This window comes from Bombus impatiens, unplaced genomic scaffold, assembly GCF_000188095.3.
Source record: "Bombus impatiens unplaced genomic scaffold, BIMP_2.2 scf_0064, whole genome shotgun sequence".
NCBI lineage: Eukaryota > Metazoa > Arthropoda > Insecta > Hymenoptera > Apidae > Bombus > Bombus impatiens.
The window spans coordinates 584,128-605,154 of record NT_176483.1 but is presented as its reverse complement, the minus strand read 5'-3'; the positions used below and the strand labels follow the sequence as shown (position 1 = coordinate 605,154).

Here is a 21,027-nt window from a genome sequence, read left to right as displayed (position 1 = left end):
TCTAAGAACATGAGTCGATGGTTTAAAATTTGGTTAATGGTGAAAACGATTAATTTAGTTTAATAATTTTAACGTTCGATAATGTTTCATCGAATGTTCTTTAAACATGGATAACGAATCGTGTTTTCGTGGCTTAAATTCGAGTTCAATAAAACGTTTCATCCTCTTAATCGATGCGTAAACGTTTTCGATCGGTACCTTCACAAAATTAAATCGTTTCCTTGCACGCTTGATTGCATAGGGATCCAGGAACATCGAACAAAGATCTACAGGCCTTCTCGTTTTTATTCGTTGACCAACGCGTGAAACCGCTTGCATTCATCGGGAAAAAGTGACTCGGTCACGCCAAATTTTCTTAAGAATCTCTTTTAGTGCCGATCAGATTTGCTGCATCCGTGTGTTTTATCTCACAAATATACACTTCTTAATCGTAATTCACTTTTAATCGTCCTTTTGTAAGTTTCGCAAAAGTATTATCTCGTTCGTATATACACGTACCGATAAATTTGATCAATAAATTACTTTTCTTGTAAAAATTGTACTAGAAATTGCATATCGACTGGAATGACGGTATTTGGATTAATAAATTGATTTCATATACAGACGTACGTACAACTCTTTTAATTTATCGATTTTGTTTCTCGATAACAATAGATAAATCGGTCCATTTTACTGCACCATCTTTACGTAGAAATAATTTTCATTTAATCATAATCTATTGCTAATTAAATTACGCGTTTATAATAAAAATTGTAAGTATATTGCCAATTATATACATAGCGTACAGAACATATTGCACATACAAGTTTAAAATTTACATTGTGTGTTTTTAAACAAAATGACAAAAGACTTGATATTTCTTTAAAATTCATATTACACGAATCAACGGTTTACTCAATTATCGTACTTCTTATTATTAATATCCAAACTAATTTAAACTCGTAAATCTTCTCCCGCCGACTGTGAACCTTCTCTCTCGTAAAATATTCGAGTCCTACGAAACTTTTGACTATCGGTAGCAACACACGCATTTCTCATTTTTTTCGTCCCTCGATCCAACGAAAATTTTCACGTTTCGTTATCCATTGTCGAACAGTCGCATCAGCTCCTCCATTACACCAATTATGCGTCGCGCCGTTCATTTTTCCAAGCTTCTCTCTGATTCATCAGAATCTCCTTGGTTCACTGTTTCCGCGGCCCCCAGGAGCGCGCAATTAAGAAGAGATGAACATGTGCAGCGGGCCAACGTTTCGTTTAACGAACCTGGCGAACCTTTTATAACCCGAGAAATACTGTTTCCGGCCGACTGGTCCCACTCGCCGAACGATTTCGTATTTTCAAGGGGTACACGCTAGTTGCTTTGTCGCTGATTCGTTCGTCGACTTACAGTCGACGACGCGAACCTTCCATAATACCACATAATAATTATAAAATGAAAATTATGTAATTAGTTGCCTGCTTTTATTAACTTTTGTACACTTTCAAATTTTTCTATTGGCAAATATTTGACGCGAGTCATAACTTTAGAATGGAAAGTAATTTTAAAATGGGAAGATGGTCGGTAGATACCTTGTTAATATAATTCATAGGAGTTAGATTTATTAATTTTTCAAAGAAGACGTAAACTATTGATTTTTATGCATTTATATGGAACGTACAAAAACTCATGAAATATTTTAAGCAAATATTTAGAGAGTAAAAATAGATATTTATTTCGGCTTTATTTCTATGTTTAATGACTTTCCTATCAAGAAAAAATCACTATAAAATTCAATTCTCCTATAAAGACAAATCGTTATCGGCTTTAGTTACTTAGATACGTGTACAGCCGAAATACACCTAACACAAACATTTTTAATGGTTAATAATATAATGATATAGCTACTCTAAATTCTCCATTCATCTTCCTAAACAACTGCTTCCTTAAACGCTGCACTAGTCATTGACCAAAGCTTCAACACCTCTTCTCCTAACTTTCAGCATCCTTAGCTGTTACTCCGCTCGTGCTGCCTAATAATCCTTCGCGTTGAGAGATTGAATCGGCCGTGGATATTATCGAATCGCACGCTCGACGCTCGGCTCGCGCGAATCATTATCCCTCTCTTTTATTTTTCGTCGTTACGAGCCGCGCAATCATCATTGGCAGTGATTTCTTCGCGGAACAGGTGCGAGAGGCGAGAACGATCTGCCGAACGATTGTTACCTTGGAAAATAGACCATAAAAGTGGGAACAGAAAGGAAGAATGAAAGAGAAGCGTGAAACAGACGAAGCAAGCTTATTTTCAATCGATATTTCAAATTTATTAATATTATTACAAGCGTTACTTTTTTCTAAATTCGAAGAAAACCTATTATATTCGTAGAGCATGGCGGCATTTCAAAAGAAATAATGGCTCGTTTCGGTGGATAAATACACATTTTATTCGCGAAATATTATTCCTTTAGAATATCTAAATTAAGATTATATCCAAGAACGAACGTTATAATTACAACAGCTTTATTTCTCAGAAGAATATACAAAGAAAGTTCGTTACGTCCTAACAGCGAAGATTGCTGTAAACTTTTGAGGGAGTATACGTGCAACTTCCAGTTTCGCGTTCAATCTTTTCATCCGAACAAATTGAAATTGAAACGGTTAATAGGAAAACGTAACATGTCACGCCTTAAAAGCTACGATTCAGCAATTTTATAAATTGTATATTCTATACCCTGCGCCATAAAAAAAAGGAAAAAGAGGAAAACAAGAGGAGAAGCTAAACGGCAGGAAAAGAGTTGCAGCGTTGTAATTTACATGTGGACCCATTACAAGGCGTCCGGCGTCGTTATCAGCTGGCAACTTGCACAACAGCGAAACGACCGTCGCGGCGTCGCTGTATTTAAAACGCATTAAGTAGAACGAGATTCGTTGATTGCTCGGTTCGGGGGAACCCGGTATTTCGTGTAAGTACGTACGTCGTAAACGACGCCTGTTCCCGTGTCGACGAACACACGATAACAGGGCAAATGTCCCTGGAAAAACGAGAAAAATAGAAACGAACGACGATGACTGTCAGAGCGGTCTCCACCTTGAACTCGACGTTTGACAAAGCTGATACGAACGACCACGTCGGGTTCACGCGTATCAGCAGCCTCGCGGAAAGCTTTACCTCCAAACAGTGTAGTTTACTGTACTGATACACCGTACCGTGTATCTTTACGAGCGAAAAGAAACCGAGCTCGATACTCTACCAAACGGAAGAGAATTGCCAGTGTTAGAGTTTAATGCGTCGAGTCAGATACAGTTTCTGATTGATGTAAATAGGACACCTGTGTATTGGATATACAGCGATTCGCCAAAGTATTTGAACAATTATTTTCTTTTTTATTTATTAAAATTTACAATCAATTCTCGCATTGAGAATTTTCAGTAATTTTTTCTAGCGTGACGCAGTAACATGGCTAATTATTTATAATAAGTTAATACTTATTATAGATAAGTATAATTTATAAGTAACTATTATAAATAAGTAAATATTACTTAATTTAGATAACTAATTGAATCTAGCGTTTAGCTCTTCAGCCTGCGGATCTGGTCCGACGTATCAAGTAGTCCAGTAATTAGGGGGGTGTCGACTCTTTTGCTATATCTGTCGCTATATTTTGCTATTTCCTCTTTGACTGTTGGTATCTTGAGGCCGCGATGTATTAGTTCGTTGGTGACATACCAGGGTGCATTTATAATGGATCTTGGCGTTTTCGATTGGAAGCGTTGAAGTATTTCGATGTTGGAATTACTTGCTGTTCCCCATAGTTGGATTCCGTAGCTCCAGACAGGTTTTATTACGGTCTTGTAGAGGGTAATTTTATTCTGTGTGTTTAGTTTGGAGCGTCGGCCCGTGAGCCAATAGAATTTTTTTAGTTTGTCCTTTAGTTGCTTCGTTTTGTCTGTGATGTGGTTTTTCCATGTTAGTCTCCTGTCCAGGGTCATGCCCAAGTATCTGACTGAGTCCTTGCTAGGAATTGTATTGTTGATGGTGACCTGGGGGCAGGTTTGTTTACATCTGAGGATTTTTTTCATCAATTTTGAAGCCCCATTTATGAAACCACTTTTCCATAGAGTCGAGCCATCGCTGGAGAGTGGATGAAGCAATTACCGGGCCTGCGTGGGAAGCTAATAGCGCTGTGTCGTCAGTAGTATTTGAACAATTATAGAAATATTTTACGAACATATCGCGTGTATTTCAAATTTCCTTGGCACTGTAACGAGACACGACTATCGCGATGGTATTGGTAAAACTTGAAACCAATACAAAAATGTGTATTGAAGTTGCAAGATACGTATTACGAGCATATATTTAACTGAGGTTATCAAAGCATTCGAACGTTCGTTTAATCGTCGTATCAATGTTTAATGGTCTCATCTTTATTATTAAAAGAAGGCAGAAAAATCAAAGTATTACAAATGCGCCATTTAATTTCATACGACGATCGATTAAAAACCATCGACTCGTATTCTTAGTAATCAAAAAAAGAGCGACGATAAAAACAGCGAAACGAAATACGACAAAAATTTGAAACATCGATTAATTTCACGCGATAACCAATTAGTAGCCATTGCCCCAAATCTCAACGTTAAGGAAAAAAGGAAAGAAGTAAGGAAAAACACGATAACGATAAAAAAATCAGCGTGGAAGCGTGCGAGGAGCGTGGTCGTCGTCGCACGAGATCCAGTCGAGATGCACACGTGTTCTTTGAAGCGGCATATGTGGCCCACTGTAGGCTACGGAGATCGTAACGTCGTAACTCGTAACGTAATGCCGGGAACGTCTGTCTTGTAGCAACAGATGCTGCGAGCATGCATAAGCGCGAGGCAGCTCGCATACCTTGGTATCGCCACGGATTGCCGTGTACACGGCGTGTTGTTGGATCGCAAGGGGAGAGAAACGGGCCGTTCGTACGATGGGCGTGTACGCTCCGGCTACCGGTCTTGTCCGCAGGGACGGACAACCGTCTATTACCGGGAATACAGGTGTGAGTCCACCGATCGACGATTACCTTTAATCGAGCTTGGCCCGTTTATCATCGCCGTTAAATATTCGACGGATCATCGGCCGCCCGGTTGACAAGGAACCGCGTGTAAGATTTGCGATCTGCTTCATAACTCGACCGTAGTCCAGTTTGTAAGTACGCTTCAGGGGTAAAAAAGTAATTTAAGGGACCGCCAGGTTGCCCGTTTCGCTTCGCTTTCTTTTTCGATCGCGTGATCCGGAGCGCAACCCGTGTGGTACAATGTTGATGGTTTAAATGACAGGTTAATGCCTCTGAGCTTGTACGGTAAAGTGGAGATAATTTCGTTTCCTTCCAAGTTTGGTCTTTTTGCGCTTCCCTTTCCTTTTTCGCTCAGTTTTTTCTCTTTTCTCTTTCTTTTTATTTGTTTGGAAGAATTCGGAAGTTGTTTTTCTTTGAAAGTAGAATCTCATAGGAGCGAACGTTTCGTTTTCCTAATGTGCATTGATCGTAGTAGGTAAAAATTATACATCGAGATCAACGCTTGACCAACAGGTATCCAATTTGGATTTAAATATTACACGAGTAACTACGATTAAAACGGTGTAATGGAAACGAAATAGAAATAGGTAATCATATTTTGATTAGGGTAGAAGGTAACATTGGTAACAATCGTTAGTAATCGTAGGGAAGAGAAAATCGAAGCTTGTCGTTTTAAAAAGTTTGTCAATTCTACGTACTTCGATCTCTCGTTCGTAGGTTTCTACTGTAAGATGAGAAAATACGATTTTCGTGTGTGACGTATCAAAGCAAATTCAAACATATCGTTTCGCAAAGATTTCATAGATATTCTTATAATTGTCAAATTTCTATTTTCAATATTACACGTTACACCATTCGATTAATGTAGCTTATATTAAATTTTATTTTATTTTACATTTTACGACGGTGTTACCATATTCTTAATAGATCGAATGACGTTGAGAGAATCGACGTCATCTTTTTAATATTTACACCATCTATCGTTCCAGCCTCTCAATTATTATCTAAGAAGCATATATAGAATAAAGTCATAGAGGATCTCGAAATCCATGCACGCAACCATGTAGCTCGCATTAGTTGCGTTGTGGGGTGTGCTGCGCATAGATCGGAGGGTAAACATCGCTTTAAATTTGAATCACGCCAGCAACAACAAGCAGCGAGAGCGCTACGAAACCCCAAAGTTCGTTTTCTGTCGCGAATCGCTAGACGTGCTTCCACCTTCCTCCCTTTCCTCATCGTTTACACACCTTTATCTTCTCTTTCCTGCTTCTCTTTTGTTTGCCCTTTTCTACTTTTTTGGTTCATTTTTATAGTTTCCTTTAGGTGTATTCACCGCGGCTTTATGAAACTTTATTTCTTCGCGCGTTTCACATTTCCTCGGGATTTGCTAAAACGTAGGTCTTAAAAACGAATGCCAATGCACCTGGAAAAATTGAAAATATTTTTAGCATAGGAAATTTGTAGTTGTCTCGATTTACAATTATTAGATAATTATGATTTTATTTGGTAATTTGTTCGGTATTTACTTTGGTTTGTTTATCCAAATATGGTTTAAGCGTAAACACAATTAATAAATAAATAGTTATAAAGATGCGTAAGATGCGATCTTTTCACTTTTCTCGATACAGTTTCCACGAAATAATCTCTTGCGTGCTACGTTAAAAATACCGCAGCAAAATCAGTTATTCTCGACCATCGATTGCAATAACTAAAACGCATAAATTTAATTTGCCTGAAAATTGCTTTATAATTCGTACGCGCTTGATTTATCTCGAAAATCTGCACAGAGCAAAAACTTCATCCAATTATCAGATATTCAGAAGCCATAACTCTTTAACGATTGACGATTGAAAGCGATTACATACGATTAAACTCTTAAAACACACCGGAAAAAAGAAACGCAGAAGAAGCAAGTACTACGATATTGCCGAAAGAAACCTGCTTGTACCTTAAAGTACTCATTACGCAAATTACGCCGAGCCCTGAAATCGAGTCTCGAATCACTCGAAACTGCTCATCAGCACAATCGAACCTCATCTTCAACGCTCGACGATCTGCCTAAAATTTCAGGCCTCGAAGCAACGAACAATTTGAAATATTAATTCGAAGGGTAGATACATCTTCACGTGAAGAACAAAATTGTCCAAATGGAGTGCGTTTATAAAGCTCGATAAGCGATACATCGTTGTATTATCGCTTATATTACAGTCGAACCAGTCCCACTGTCGTAAGAAAAAGAACGTTCATTATGCTCGGTGTTCTTGCGTTCGAAGACCTTAAAGAGAAGCTCAAACGTGTGGGAAACAAGATTTTCAAACTCAAGACACAGAAATTAAATGCTGAGGTTATTAAATCAAGTCGTTAAATTGAATTCCACTTAACGATAATTACATACCTGCTTAATATGTTGCAAAAATTTTATTTTTTATATTTGAAGCTTAATATTCCGATTGTATATTAAAATGACGTGTTTTTTTATCAATGTCAAAAAAGCAATAGAATTTTTTAGTAACAAATTAATACACAAATAATTGTACAAATATTATGTTCTATGAATAGGTATCCGAGTACAACATTTTATAAATACTTATATTCCTTTATCGGTTGGTTATTTTTCCCTAAAAGAATTAAATTTCTACCTTAATTTAAAATTATACCTTATCGTATTATAATACAATACCGATTAAAATATACGTACACGTTCGTTTACAGTATCGCTCTCGTTATAATCATCGATCTGTAACGCACGATTATCGAAAATTATAGAATTCGAAGCAACGAGTAATCCGAAACACGATTTCGGGTAATTCTTCGCGTAAAGAAAAAGATTGTCCAAGTGGAGGGCGTTTATAATTCTCGATAAACGATATATCGCTTACATTACAGTCGATACAGTTTCGCTATTGGGTAGTCGATGAAGAAAAAGGACGTTCATTGTTCTCGGTGTTCTTGCGTTCGAAAACCTTACAAAGATCTTCTCCGAACGAGTGGGAATCAAGATTTCGCTTGTAGCGGCGCTTGAAAGATCTTTTAAGTGGTTCCGTTGCAATGGCTAACCGAATAAGAACGGGACGCGATGGAATTTGTTCTCTTTGGAATTTCATTTCGCGCGAACAATGAAAGCTTTCGAAGAGTAGGAGCATCGTTGGTTACTCTTCCCTTCTCTCTCCCCTTCTCTCTCTCTCTCTCTCTCTTTCCCTGTTCTATCGTCTATTTTTTGTTCTTTTTCTTTTTTATTATTTGTCACTTCACCGATGGATATCGATCTTGCTATTCATCGCAAGCGCTGCTTATATGCATATCAATGATGAAAGCTCCAGTCAAACCGATCGCCGAGCGCGAAGAATATATTTTCGATTCGTTTCGACGTGAGTTATTATCGGAAGGGTGAAAAAAGGAGAAACACTTAACGACCGTGAATTGACTCGTTGCGCAGCCGTTTAATGCGACCGGGTTAAAACTGATTTTTTAACGGGAGATGGGGAAATAAACAGGGTAGAGGAAGTATACGTTAATTTACGTGCGATTCTTCCTTTTCTTCCTTGCTTTTAGCGTCGAGTATGGTAAAAATAATTAATTTTTATCGAACGCGTTTCGTTAGATACTCTTATTGCTTTCTTCTTTTGTTTTCAGTTAATCGTTAACATCGTATCGATTACAAGGTTATTGGCGTCGTCTGTTAAAAAATATACTTCATCGCGTGAGATTACATTTTGTCATTTAGATTCTATTATATTCCTTTCGCGTGATAATTTACCAACTATTAATTAGCGAAATAACAAGTTACAAAACGAAGGTTATAGGCTTCTTTTCTACGATTTTATTTCAAATCGAACAAGACGATCGGGCGACCTGTAATTCGACGAGTTTGCTTTTAAAATTCCATTTGTTTCGTCGCCGTTATAAATCTTCTCGTAAATTTTTTAAACAGTTCCAAAAAAAAAAAATTATTTATTTTCTCATACGACGCCAAGTATACTTTTACTAACACAATGTCCCGACAGTCAATCCACGCGACAAACACGGAATCTACACAGCCTGGAAACATCCCTTCAAATAACGCCGCAAAATTTCATCAAAATTCCTTTCATTTAACCCCTCTCCTGACGAAAGCGGGAAGCAAAAACGGGAAAAAGAAGGTGGAATCTTCATCGAGACAACATCCTGGAATTCGTTGAGCCGCGTGTTTTCGCTCGTGTCTGCCAATCTTTCGTCGGATAGAGAACGCGCGAGGGACGAGGCAGCGAAATAAAAGATCGGCCTCGCAATCCCGACGAACCCCGTATTTCTGAAATCGCTGTGCCTACGTAATGAGCGCAGACAGTAGCGGGTAAAACGCGCGCGTACAAGCGGCGTGCCGTGAAGTTAATATACAGAGTTCTTTCTCCTCTTGCTCGCGCTTCTGGCTTGCTTCTTCTGCCCGCCTCTGTTTAGCCTCGCTCACAATAAGGAAGCAGTGGCGCGGGTCGACCTTCAAAGATTGCCGGTGCTGGCCGCCGCATGATAATTATTATCGCGAGCGCACGTTGATCCGCACGTATGTACAATGTACACCTCGTCCGCGTATGCGCGATGGTATAATTGGTGGTGGATATGCAGCGAGCTTTTAGCGCTTCCTTTTATTATTTTTCTATTTCTTTTTTTTTTATAAAGGTTTTTATCGCAATCCAATTCATGATTCATGTTCGTTCGACATAATTCGAGTGGGAATTTTTATGGGAAGTTTAAAAATTCGGAACAGAATACGCGTATAATATAGAAAGACAGGGTAGTACTTGTTATAATTTTTAACAGGTAAAACAAAACTATGTTTAAGTTTTAGTTCTTTGATCGAATCTAAAAAAAAAACTGTAAAAATGTCAATTCGTATCTATTTTTTATTTCTTCGGTTTTGCTTGCCATCGAATCGATCCAAGGAATTAAATCGAAGCAGTGCACGTGCGTTTTTTAAATCGCTGTACAGCGAATAAATATTAACGGAATAAAAAATATGGGTGAATTTTTCGCGTAAAAAGGCGGCTCTGTGCATCGAGCACGGACGAGGAAAGACGGTTACGGTTCGGAACGCATCCGTCCTCGTGTGCAGATGCACGCACGCGTGCATTCGTGGGCGAGATGCAACGGTAGACAGCGTTTGCATCATACTTTTATCGCCTAGGTTCCGTCTTCCTCCAATTTAATAAAAATAACCGGAAGTTGTATCACACCGGTAAACCCGGTGCGAACACCAGCGTAAAACGCTGCATCTGCCACCGTTTCGACCTTTCTATTCTGTGCTCGATTATTTCGGTTAAAATAACGTATCGTCGAATAAATTTGAAATTTAAAAAAAAAATGTCTATAAAAAGATATAGATAGATAATTAATCGATATAAAAAACTATTAGTAACGAACAATTAAGGTATACAAAGTTTATGGGAAAATAATATCCAAAATATTCAAAGAAAAATGCTCGCAATCGGTACAATATTTAGAGAATAAATTAAATCTCTCTTTTCGAATCTCATTTCTTTACTCGATCCCGCGACAAATTATCAACATCCGCAACCTAACGATCGCAACCAAAATTTACGTTACTAAACCATTTCTTGCTCGTCGCAACCTTTTCCTCGCAACTTCGATGAAACGTCTACGAATCTCCTCGCGCCTCTCCCAATTCCACTTAAAATTAGCGACGCGAACTTGTGCTCGATTCGTCGAAGGTTTACGCGCGAACCGTGACCGAAATCGCGATGAAAACCGTCTATAAACGGTGGGATCTCTATCGGTACAATGTTCGGCGAGTCGCTAAAAGCGAAGCAGCTCTCGGACTGGGTTTCGAGGAGCCGCAGGTCTCCACGGTGGCAATTTGGCGCCGGTTTACAGACGGGTGCCGAGCTATTGCTTTTCGCGGAGGAAATTCCAGAAGGCTAACGCTGCTCCTAACGCGCATACCATAATGATCGGTTGGCTTTTTTGCTCTGCAACTATCCAGCGAGGAAAGGTCCGCGCTGTTGTCGATTCTGTACGACAAACCGATGCTCCGACTCTCTTTTCCACTCGGTTCCCCACCTCTCGCCGATCCGTTGCCAACCGTTAAATCGTTTACAACCTGGTAGCTTGTAAACGAACGACCGCGGCCTCTGCGAACAGATACCCGCATCTCTCCGGCTCTTCTTCCTCTCGCCGCGATTAGCGAGGCCTTCGCCAACGATTTACGAACCGGAGATCGAAATTCTGACACTCGTGCGAAACGATGGCTCATTGTTCGCCGACAAGATTCCGCGCGCTAGCAAGAAAGTTTCGTCAGTTTTGCTTGATCGACTCTGCCACGTTTCGCGGTCTTACCTCGAACTTGGATTTTTACGTGGTGAATGACTCGTTGCTTGGGCTTGACAGAGAGAGAGAGAGAGAAACGTGCTGTTCGACTCGAGGGGAGGTTAAAGGCAAGGGCTGTATTTTAAGAGGGTGGTTTGAGATTGAAGTTGATGTTAAATACGTTTCACTTCGGATGTTAACCGCGTGAATGGTACTTTGTTATTTGCATTGGCATAGCTTTTTCTTCGAACGTATAACCAACCTTCTCGCTTTATTCGAAATAGATGGAATATTTTCTGAATTTTTGGAAGATCGATCGTAAGATTGTATCTCCTTTGTGTGACACGTGACTCTTCGTTCCAAGGAATGATCAACAGTATGTAAAAATTCAATAACAAATTAAACGTCTTTCACGTCGTAATACGTCAGCGACGATAGAGAACGATGACGATTCATCAAACGATCAGAGCTCTATTTTTCGAGGATTATCCATCCTTTCCTCTGTAAACCCGACCAAAACCGTATTCAGGTCACGAACCAAAAGAATTAAATTCCCTGGACACACATACGCGCGCCCGCGCTATCCTCTATTTCTACCACGTTTCGATGATTCGCGTTAAAATTTGAAAACGCTTTCAATTCCGTTAATAACCGAAGACCGCTCCCTGCGTGCTCTATTCCCCTGGTACAAACGCAGGCATAGAGAGCCGCTTTTCTCGACCATCTTATCCGCCTCTTTCTCTTCTTCCGCGAAAGGGAATATGACTTACGCGAGTTTTTGCTAACGGTTAAGTCATTTACCGGCTCGTATTCTGTAAACGAAGCCTCCGCGAAACTGGAGGCATGCTTTTCAGCGTGCATCGGCCGTTTTCTCGTCCCTAATGACAGCGAATGACGGCCCGTGTAATCTCTGTCCATTAGGAAGGGAGGTCGACGGGATGAAAATCGTCCTACGTACGATTTAGTTATTTCACTAATTAGGTAATCAGCCGGGTGTTAAATGATAAATACGAGGATTTCAGCGCCAAGCCGCTTCGCGGAACGAGGCGCAATCTCGAGACGCTCGGGTACCTACCTTCGTGCCTGATTGTTTCTCTTCAAACAATCGGCGAAATAGGCCGACCGGCCTGTTACACGCGCAAGCATCCTCGACTCCCTTCTTCACGGTTTATTTTCGAATTCCTTCGCGCTACCGCACACGCTCGCTTATAATTTTGACGTTTTGTCAGAGATTAAATCGCTATATTTGGACTGCTTCGATTTCTTCTTTTTTTCGTGTCATCGATAATCGACGAGAAGACAAAATTTCACGGATGACTCGTTAAGTGAAACAAGTCGTGAGAAACGATTCTTCACGCGTATGCATCGATCTAATAAATAAGTATTTTCTTTAACCATAATTACGCCTTGTACATAGATAATCCTCATTAATATATGAATATATTTTACTTATACACATATATATATATATATATGTATATATAATTATCATGATCAGAATAGAGATGCAGCTGTTCAAATGATTTTATCTCTTATTTTATTACCCCAGGTAATCAACACTTTGGAACAGCTTTAACAAGTTATATACATAAATCACGTATTTCACGGAATTGTTAGGTATGATTGTTACGATTACTACTATTATGTCCATTATTGTTATTATAGCTATTAGCTACTATGTACACCCTACATTCACCTCACGTCCCCTATTTGTTTCCTCTTATTAAGTAAGTCTGGGTGCAATCTTATAATCGTGTTCGACGATTCGCTGTAGAATAGATTAAAGATTACTAAGAATCTTCTAATTGGTATAAGGAACAACAGGCATTAATTTACAAAAAGAATATTGCACTCTGCGCGATTTTTAAATACCTTGATAAATTACGACGAAAGGAAGAAGTTACGACTGTCGATAAATTAAGAATACAAGACGTTAAGGCTTACGCGAAGGATCGTTGAAGTATCTCGGATCTAAGTTTTTCTGTATAAAATTTGAACGAAGAATTACAAATTGATCATCTTCGCTACTCTCTGATGTTAGTTTTAACGTAGAGTAACTCGCCAATAGCAAACCCTACGTAACGCCTAACTTGTAACCTAAGTTCCAACTTCTCTGATCCAAGATCAATGGATTTTTATGTAAATGCATATTTTTCAGCGTACGATGGAAAAAGTAGTAGGTAGGTAAAAAATTGTTTTACCTACCAAATATTATTAGAAAGCACCATAGTTTGAATTTTTCGTATAATTTTTCATACTATGTGCGTTCCGTGGAATTATACACTTTCTAATTTTCCATAAATGCATGAGAATCTACAGTCTACTAATAACAAAGTCCTACGCTACACGCGTTAATTCGGATCAACGCGGAAAATTTCTCGAAAGGAAAAAGCGGATGACTCCGCGGGTTTGCGGGCCGAGAGATCGATAGAGGCTGCCGTCAAAATGTCTATCTTCGATCATAATGGCGGAAGTCAGGCCGAGATGTTCGTTTATCGCGCGGAATTAACCGAAGATGGCAGGACTCGGTTGCTAAGTCCGCGGAATTGCGCTCTTCCTGTACATCACGAACGATGCGTATCTTCTTCGTTCATCCTGTAACTTCCAAGAAAGTTGGCTTGTTCACGCACTGCGAAACGTGTGTGTGCACGCGCTCCAGGTAGAAGGAAGTAGTTTCGAAGAAATCAAAAATTTATTTTCTGTCGGGAAGTTACTCTCGCTGGAACATCGCAAGTTTCTTTGTCTGTATGTTGATATAGTCGGCGATAAAAATAAACGAACAAGTAATGGAAATAGATATCAGCGAAGTTTCTTTAAATACCACGTACAGCTTGTTTATTAAAAAATGCACATATTAATTTCTATTATTTTCTAAATGATCTATGTACTATAAGGATATGTAATAAATAAAGCGCAACTATGTATGTGGTTGATTGATATCGTTTGACAAACTGACACTAGTTTGATTCAACTTCATTGACATCTACTTCCATTACCTTTCTACTTATTTTTGTTTCCAACCGTATATGCGACACGATGTTGATCGATGTGGTGTGTATTTAGAACAGAAATACACAGTGCATCTGGAGGAGTGGAGGATGTAGAGTCGCTCGTTAAAAAGGATTACACGTCTTGAACACGCGTCCCTGATCGGAAACATGTTTAATTAGCCTGAAGCTGTCGAACGGTATATCCTTTCTTAATTATCACGTGAATCCGCTTTTCCGTTTTATATAGCGCACGCTGTTGCAGCTGTGCTACCGCGAATGTGTTCAATTTCACACCTCAGGCGTATAGCTAACCGCTATAAGCTTGTGTCTCACGTGAAACTTAAAATTTCTGTATAATGACGTAACAGAATAATTTTCGAAATAAATTAGTCCAACACCCTCGATTTATAATATCCTTCGCGTGGTTGTTTCTTTCAATGATTTCTTTACATTCCTACAGCTTGTAGCTCTTTACCAGACTTCATCCTCTTCTTTCGCGTGTTTCGTTTTTAGCATCTCTTTAATTCTATAATGTGCTACTGTTAATTATCATTCGTAATGAACAGAAGTTACACGTATATATCGTGCGTAATTCGAACACGTGAATTCAGATTGCAACGTTGAAACGCGAGTATCAACATTCTATACATCGTTCCATATTTGAGATTTCATCTTGTTATATCGAAACTCGTGCATCATGTTCGATGTATCGCATCGTATCCGCTAAAATACGCGTAACGACGTTAGAATTTAAACTACACAGCCGCTCGTCGATATATCATATCGTCTTAACGCCCTGTACACTAGGTATTTGCTATGTTCAGTGATCAGCTATTTTCTTCCATCAAATACATCTACGTTACTTGTAGTCCGTTGGTAGTGAAAAATCGTACTAAATATTTAAGTTAAAGGAATATTTCAAAATTGATATATATTTTGCGATTGCCTGTGTAATAATTTCAATACGTTTCTAAACACTCTTCGAAATTCCTAGTGTCGAAGTAATTACTTCAAGAAGAACTCTACATCTTTACTTTTGTACATCAGTGACCCGCGGACCGCTGTTACGAAGAGAATAGAATTTAGTGAAACGAAAAATGGGGAAATAAGGCGAGGTCCATATTATCGCGCGCTTGAATATAAATTACGTTTTGCGTTACAAGGTCCAGAAACAAAAGAGCTACAAGTAGATTTCTATTGCTGTTTCTTGTAGCTTTCAGCTAGAGCTACAAGGTTTACTTTTTGATAATGTCCTTTGCTATAAATATATGAACGTGTTCCCTATCATGGCTTCTTCTATTGTATCGTAACACTGTAAGAGTGAGGATCTGGAAGAGCATACGCTATGCGCTATACTTGTACTTCAACATTATACTTATACCTTAGTTTATTTCAATATATTTTTCTATTACAAATTTATCCACTCGTTCTTTTACCAGTGAACCTCAACACCTAGCATAGTCACCAAAGTGCCAATCAGCCGCGAGATCGTTAGGAAATTTGCACCTGGCGTAAAGAACGCGACGTAAGTTATCGAATGTAGCAACGCGAGTTGTAGGTTGGCGCGTGCCAACGCTGTTAGCTTCCTAGTTGCTGTTATATTATAATAGAGTCTCGATTATTTGAACGTCTATTAGCCAGGAAAGCGAGTAATTACCACGAGCGCGTCATTAAACGCAGTTTCAAATATTCCAGCACGTTCGATAACCGCACGCTTGATTTTCCGTGCCGCGTTCCGCTATTAACGAGCTATTAAGAGATTTGTTCTGTCCGGGTTTCCGGTGTTTCTTGGCTGCCCCGTTGCAGATTTGGTTGTAACGGTGCTACTACGCGCGTGGAACAGGTGCACGTCAACGTCGGTTTTATTTTCTCTTTTTTAATGAAATTTCCCGTGTCGGAAAGATAATTTAAAGAAGGAACAGAAGGCGATGGCTCCTTAATTATTCCTTGATCAATATTCCTTGGTCATGTTAATTATAATATTCGTCCAAGTGACATTAAGAAACTCGTTTTGATTAACGGTTGTCGCTGGATGAACGTTCTGAATGGAAAGTGCCTTCTACGTACGAGACGACGTTATTTGGGCGTTTTTGTCAATAATTTAAGGGCAAGGACATTTTTTCTGTTACTCCGATTCAACATCGCAAATCATGTTCTTCGAATTTTAGAGGAGAGTAATCTTGAAAAATTTCTATTCAAAATGTCAGTCCACTTATATCAGTAATACTATATTTTTTATTTTTTCGGCTTAGATATCGATACTCGTAACATTGTATCTACCATGTCAAGCTAATTTCATTTTAACCACCAAGTAGCATATTAATTAGGAAGCCAAAAAAAACAAACCTGACTTTCCGTGTAATTTTTAAGCAATCTCGTTGAGAAAAGTAGAAATCTGAATCAGCAAGCTTTCTCCATTATCGCTGAAACAAAGTCCTTTTTCGACTCTCTAAACGATTATTTTAATCATTTACCGCTTCGAACGCGATTATCTACGTAAAGAAAAAAAAAAAGAAAACACGTTTCTCGATCATACTATCCCGGGACCAACTATAACACAAAGGAAAATGGGACGGAAATACGATCCAACCACAACGCACAGTCTGTCCAAAAATTTGTAAAACGGTCAAACTTCATTCCCGTGCAATTACAACGTTCTGGCCTGCCTCACACTCGAGGCTAATTTTTTTTGTCTTTTTTGCTTTTTCGTTTTCCGCCTGGAAAGATCCGCGTTTCCCGATATCGAAACGCGTCGATAGCCCGATCTGTTCCCGCGTCGATAGCCCGATCTGTTCCCGCGTCGAACGACAGATCGTTGGTGTAATCGATTTAAAGCGTTCCGCGGCAGATAGAGCCGGGAGTTGGACGCGGAGAAAGAAGAAATAATTATTCCATGACCGAGTACGCGTATCGAACGGCTGGTGAGGTCACCGAGCGGTTATCAGGCCACAGGTCCAATCAATTACAATGTTGTGCATGTAGCCTAGCTGCTCTCGTCCCTTGCACATCAGCGCAACTCCATCGGAAATCAATGAAATCCGCCAAAAACTACTCCGTTATTGATACGTCCGTGGTTTAAATAGCACGTTCGCTATTTCCTGATCATGGTTACCACTTGCGAAGAACCAAGTGTCTTGTCGAACGAGAAGCTTAACCCTTTTGATGCGGATAGCATGGATATAAGACTATATGGGCTATAGATACCGATGATAATGAGACAGATGAATATTTGTTATATTTGGTATCAGAAATACAGAGACTCTCGAAGATAAAGAGACGATTATTCTTTAAATCGATCATCTCGAATTCTTTGTCATTTTATTATACCGTGAAAGGATTACCAGTAGATGATTAAGTATAACGGTTGTAGCTGTTAGTTTATGGAAAAATGTGAAGAACAGAATTAACAGAATTAACGACATGGCTGTCAATCTATAAGGTGAATGCGAAAGGTTAAAAATTATTCATCTCGATTGTTTTAACAGTTTTAGTTTAATAGTTCTTTTGTGATTCCAGTGTTAAATCAAGGTCAATGTAGGAACATTTTTATTTTCATTCGTACGGGTTACGTACTACGATTAATTAATTACACGAGGAATTTCGATATTCGTACGTATGCGTATTATGTTCGCGGAAAGTCGTGGAAAAGTCGAAAGTGAGAGTCGGAATTCAAGGAGACGGAGTTTGAGATAATCGAGTCGTGTTAAGCGAAAGTTATCGAAGAGTTAAATTAAATGGCGAGTTATTTCTATTTTATCGTTATATAATATAGCTTTTGTCGAGTATAGTTGAGATTTCCTGCAAATTTGTATTTTTATGAGTACCATTAAAGGATCGCGGTAGTTTGTTTCATTAAATATCATAATAAGTATTTCTGTACATTCTGTACATTTTCGAACGCTAAAATTTGGCCTAAATGCGCCAACGTGTACTTACGCGATAATACGTCAACGTATCTGCGATCCAACATTCCTACGATATTTCCTCATTATCGAAAATTACTTCGATTCATGCGCGAAAAATCGTTTTCAATTCCGAATTGATTGCGAGTGAAAGAATTAATAAATTTCTTGTAGATCAACTTGCGCCATGAAATGTATCGTCACGGTAGACTAAACACTTTTTCGCTGCCAATACATACGATCTCGAACGTGTATTAATCAATTTCGATGTTATGTTCAAAACTTGGAAGAAATATTCGATAAAATAGCATTGGTATAGGATGTATATAGAGTAGTGCGCGCGGGCGTGTGTTTGCGCGTGTGTGAAAGAGTTAATTAACGAGATGAATTTGATGGTCGATAGGCCAGTGTTTTGTAGATGGACGTGACTGGAGAAAATTCAGGATGGATCGCCGGACCAACACGAGTGAGGATTTTTTGAATGAATTAGTTTTGCTTCTGTGAGAGATACATAAAACATTGAAAGGGTTTCACGATGGTTTTGTTTGCTAATAAAATTTAAATCTTTTGTTTCGAGGAAGCTTTTTTATGAAATTTTTGGTTATGAAAGTGAAGCAAAGTTTCGATTACGCCTAATATTCTGAATGGTTCTTTGCAAAATTGTAAGTAACGAGGCAATGAAAAGTACTCGATAGTTGCGCGTGTTTTAAATTTCCAATTAATCTGCAAATAATAATTATAGAACTGTTTAACGCGCTAAATTATTTCGTCTCTTCCTTTGGTATTTCTTTCCAGGAATCTTATCTCAACGATACGACGTATCTTCCGAAAGCTTGCGTTTAAAAATCGCCTTAAACATCTACTCGACGATCGAAAAAGAGGCATTCTGCCGGAGCGCTAATTTCAAAATCGATCAGAGAGTCAACCATTTCACAAAGCCCTTTGTCGCGATACCAGCGTCTGCCACAACGCGAATACTTGCGTCACAGTTTTCCTCGCATGCGTCATTAAAGCAAATAAAGGAAAAAAATACACACACACGCGCGCGCACACCATAGCCTCACACACGCGCTCACGCACACATATACCGTTACTCGCGTGTATAGAAGGGAAGAAAAGAGAAAAAACATACATTGTCGAGCGAATTTGTATCGCGTAATCGTTTCACCGGGGAACGATCAAAAGCGCGAAACACCGGTGAAAAGATCGCGGAACCGCAGCGAGAGGAAAACAGCGCGTTCCATCCGCGACAAAAGACACTTTCATGCCGCGGCATTTACGCGGCTACGCGCTTTTCGGCGGAGGGAACGAGAGAGTGGAAATAGAAAAAGGAAAAAGCTACGAGGAAGAAGAGAGAAAGGCAGTCGAACAGAAGAAGAGAAAAAGCGAAAGAGCAGGACACGGGGAACAGTTTACAGCGTTTCATTGGACAGCGGTGTCTAATGGCACAATGCTGGTCCCGCATTTTTTACATAATCTCGAGAATGGCGCCGCTCCGTCGACCGATGGCACAGAGTATACCGGTGCTCCTTTTTTTCTCGACGGCGACGGCGCAACAAAAATTGCCGGTTACACGCTCTAATACGTTTTTTCGTGTCGTGCTCATTGGAGAACGTCGGTCGCAGCAAAATTTACCAGAAAGCCATGCACCGGTCCGCGCGAATTCCCATTTTTTTGCCGAGAAAAGGCGCGCACACTCTGCCCGCGCTGAAAATAATCCAAAATAAGTCGTCGGTATCGATCGGGCCGCGCAAAAAGAAAGAAAAAGTTAGTCGACGGCCAGGCACTGGCACACGCGGCCCTCCGCGTTTTGCCACTACTATGCGCCTATGTGTATGTACGTATGTACGTGCGTTGCAAGCTCACGCCAACAGCCATCCTACCACCGTCTAGGCTGGTTTAGCTTTACCAGCTACCATATATACGTATAGCAGGGATACAGATATGGTAGAGACAAGGAAGAGTGTTGGATATACAACAGCTACTCTGTGTGTGACTCGACCACGACCACCCTTCAACCGCCGCCGCCACCGCCAAACCTCTCCGCCCTTTCCTCCACCCATTCGGCCACCTCCGTGCTTTTATGTTTCGTTTATCAGGCTTAACATGCGACTTTTCCTACCTATTCGACCGGTGTGTGCCGCCGCTGTTCCGCGGACCACGATTATCACGATGGGAATGGACGGCGAGCTGTGCGCCGCGACGCCCGATCGCGCATCCGGAAAATCGTATCACCCCTACCGATGTTACAAATATTCTAATTACGTACTTGCCGTGGGGTAGTTTCACAGAGACGGTTTGTGGATTTTGTAAAAGACGCAGCTTTCGAAGGGTTGTGAGATTTTTTCCAGTTTCCCGGAATTTTGTCAACGACGAAGGAAGAAGATCGATCTTGCGAGTTTGTAAGATTTCCAGTTCTTAAGAATTTGCGGGATTTTTGCAAAACAACGAGGCAGGTTTTGCGCATTTTTTAGCGATCTTACGAAAAACGAAGATAGAAGTCACGCGAAGTCTGGATGCGTTAGATCTTCGAGGTATTTCGAGGAATTACGCGAAAGGCAAGAAGGTGAAAAGCAGGATTTGTTGGTTCGTAAGGTTCTTGAGAATTTTGCGAATTACAGAGGCACGCGGCATATTATAAGAATTCTAGAATTTTAGCAAATAAAATTGTAAACAGAAAACTGAATTGTAAACAACGCAAGAATGAAAATACAGAATTTAATGCTTAATGGTTAAAGCTTCCTATATAGAGGGTGGTTGGTAACTGGTAGTACAAGCGGAAAGGGGGTGATTCTACGCGAGAAAAAAGA

The 21,027-nt window shown here is 39.7% G+C and overlaps 1 protein-coding gene across 4 annotated transcripts in view; it reads right to left on the bottom strand.

Annotated features, from left to right (window-relative positions):
* Window positions 1–5,390: 5,390 nt before the first annotated feature.
* LOC105682074 overlaps window positions 5,391–21,027 on the bottom strand; it is a 115,746-nt gene continuing 100,109 nt past the window's right edge. For all 4 annotated transcript variants that reach the window (XR_002948005.2, XM_024372435.2, XM_012394006.3 and 1 more), the window contains one exon: window positions 5,391–6,451. Coding sequence is in view for 3 of the 4 variants with exons in the window: in XM_024372436.2 (XP_024228204.1) it covers window positions 6,396–6,451 (56 nt within the window). In the remaining variant the exon portion in view is untranslated. The remainder of the gene's footprint in view (window positions 6,452–21,027) is intronic.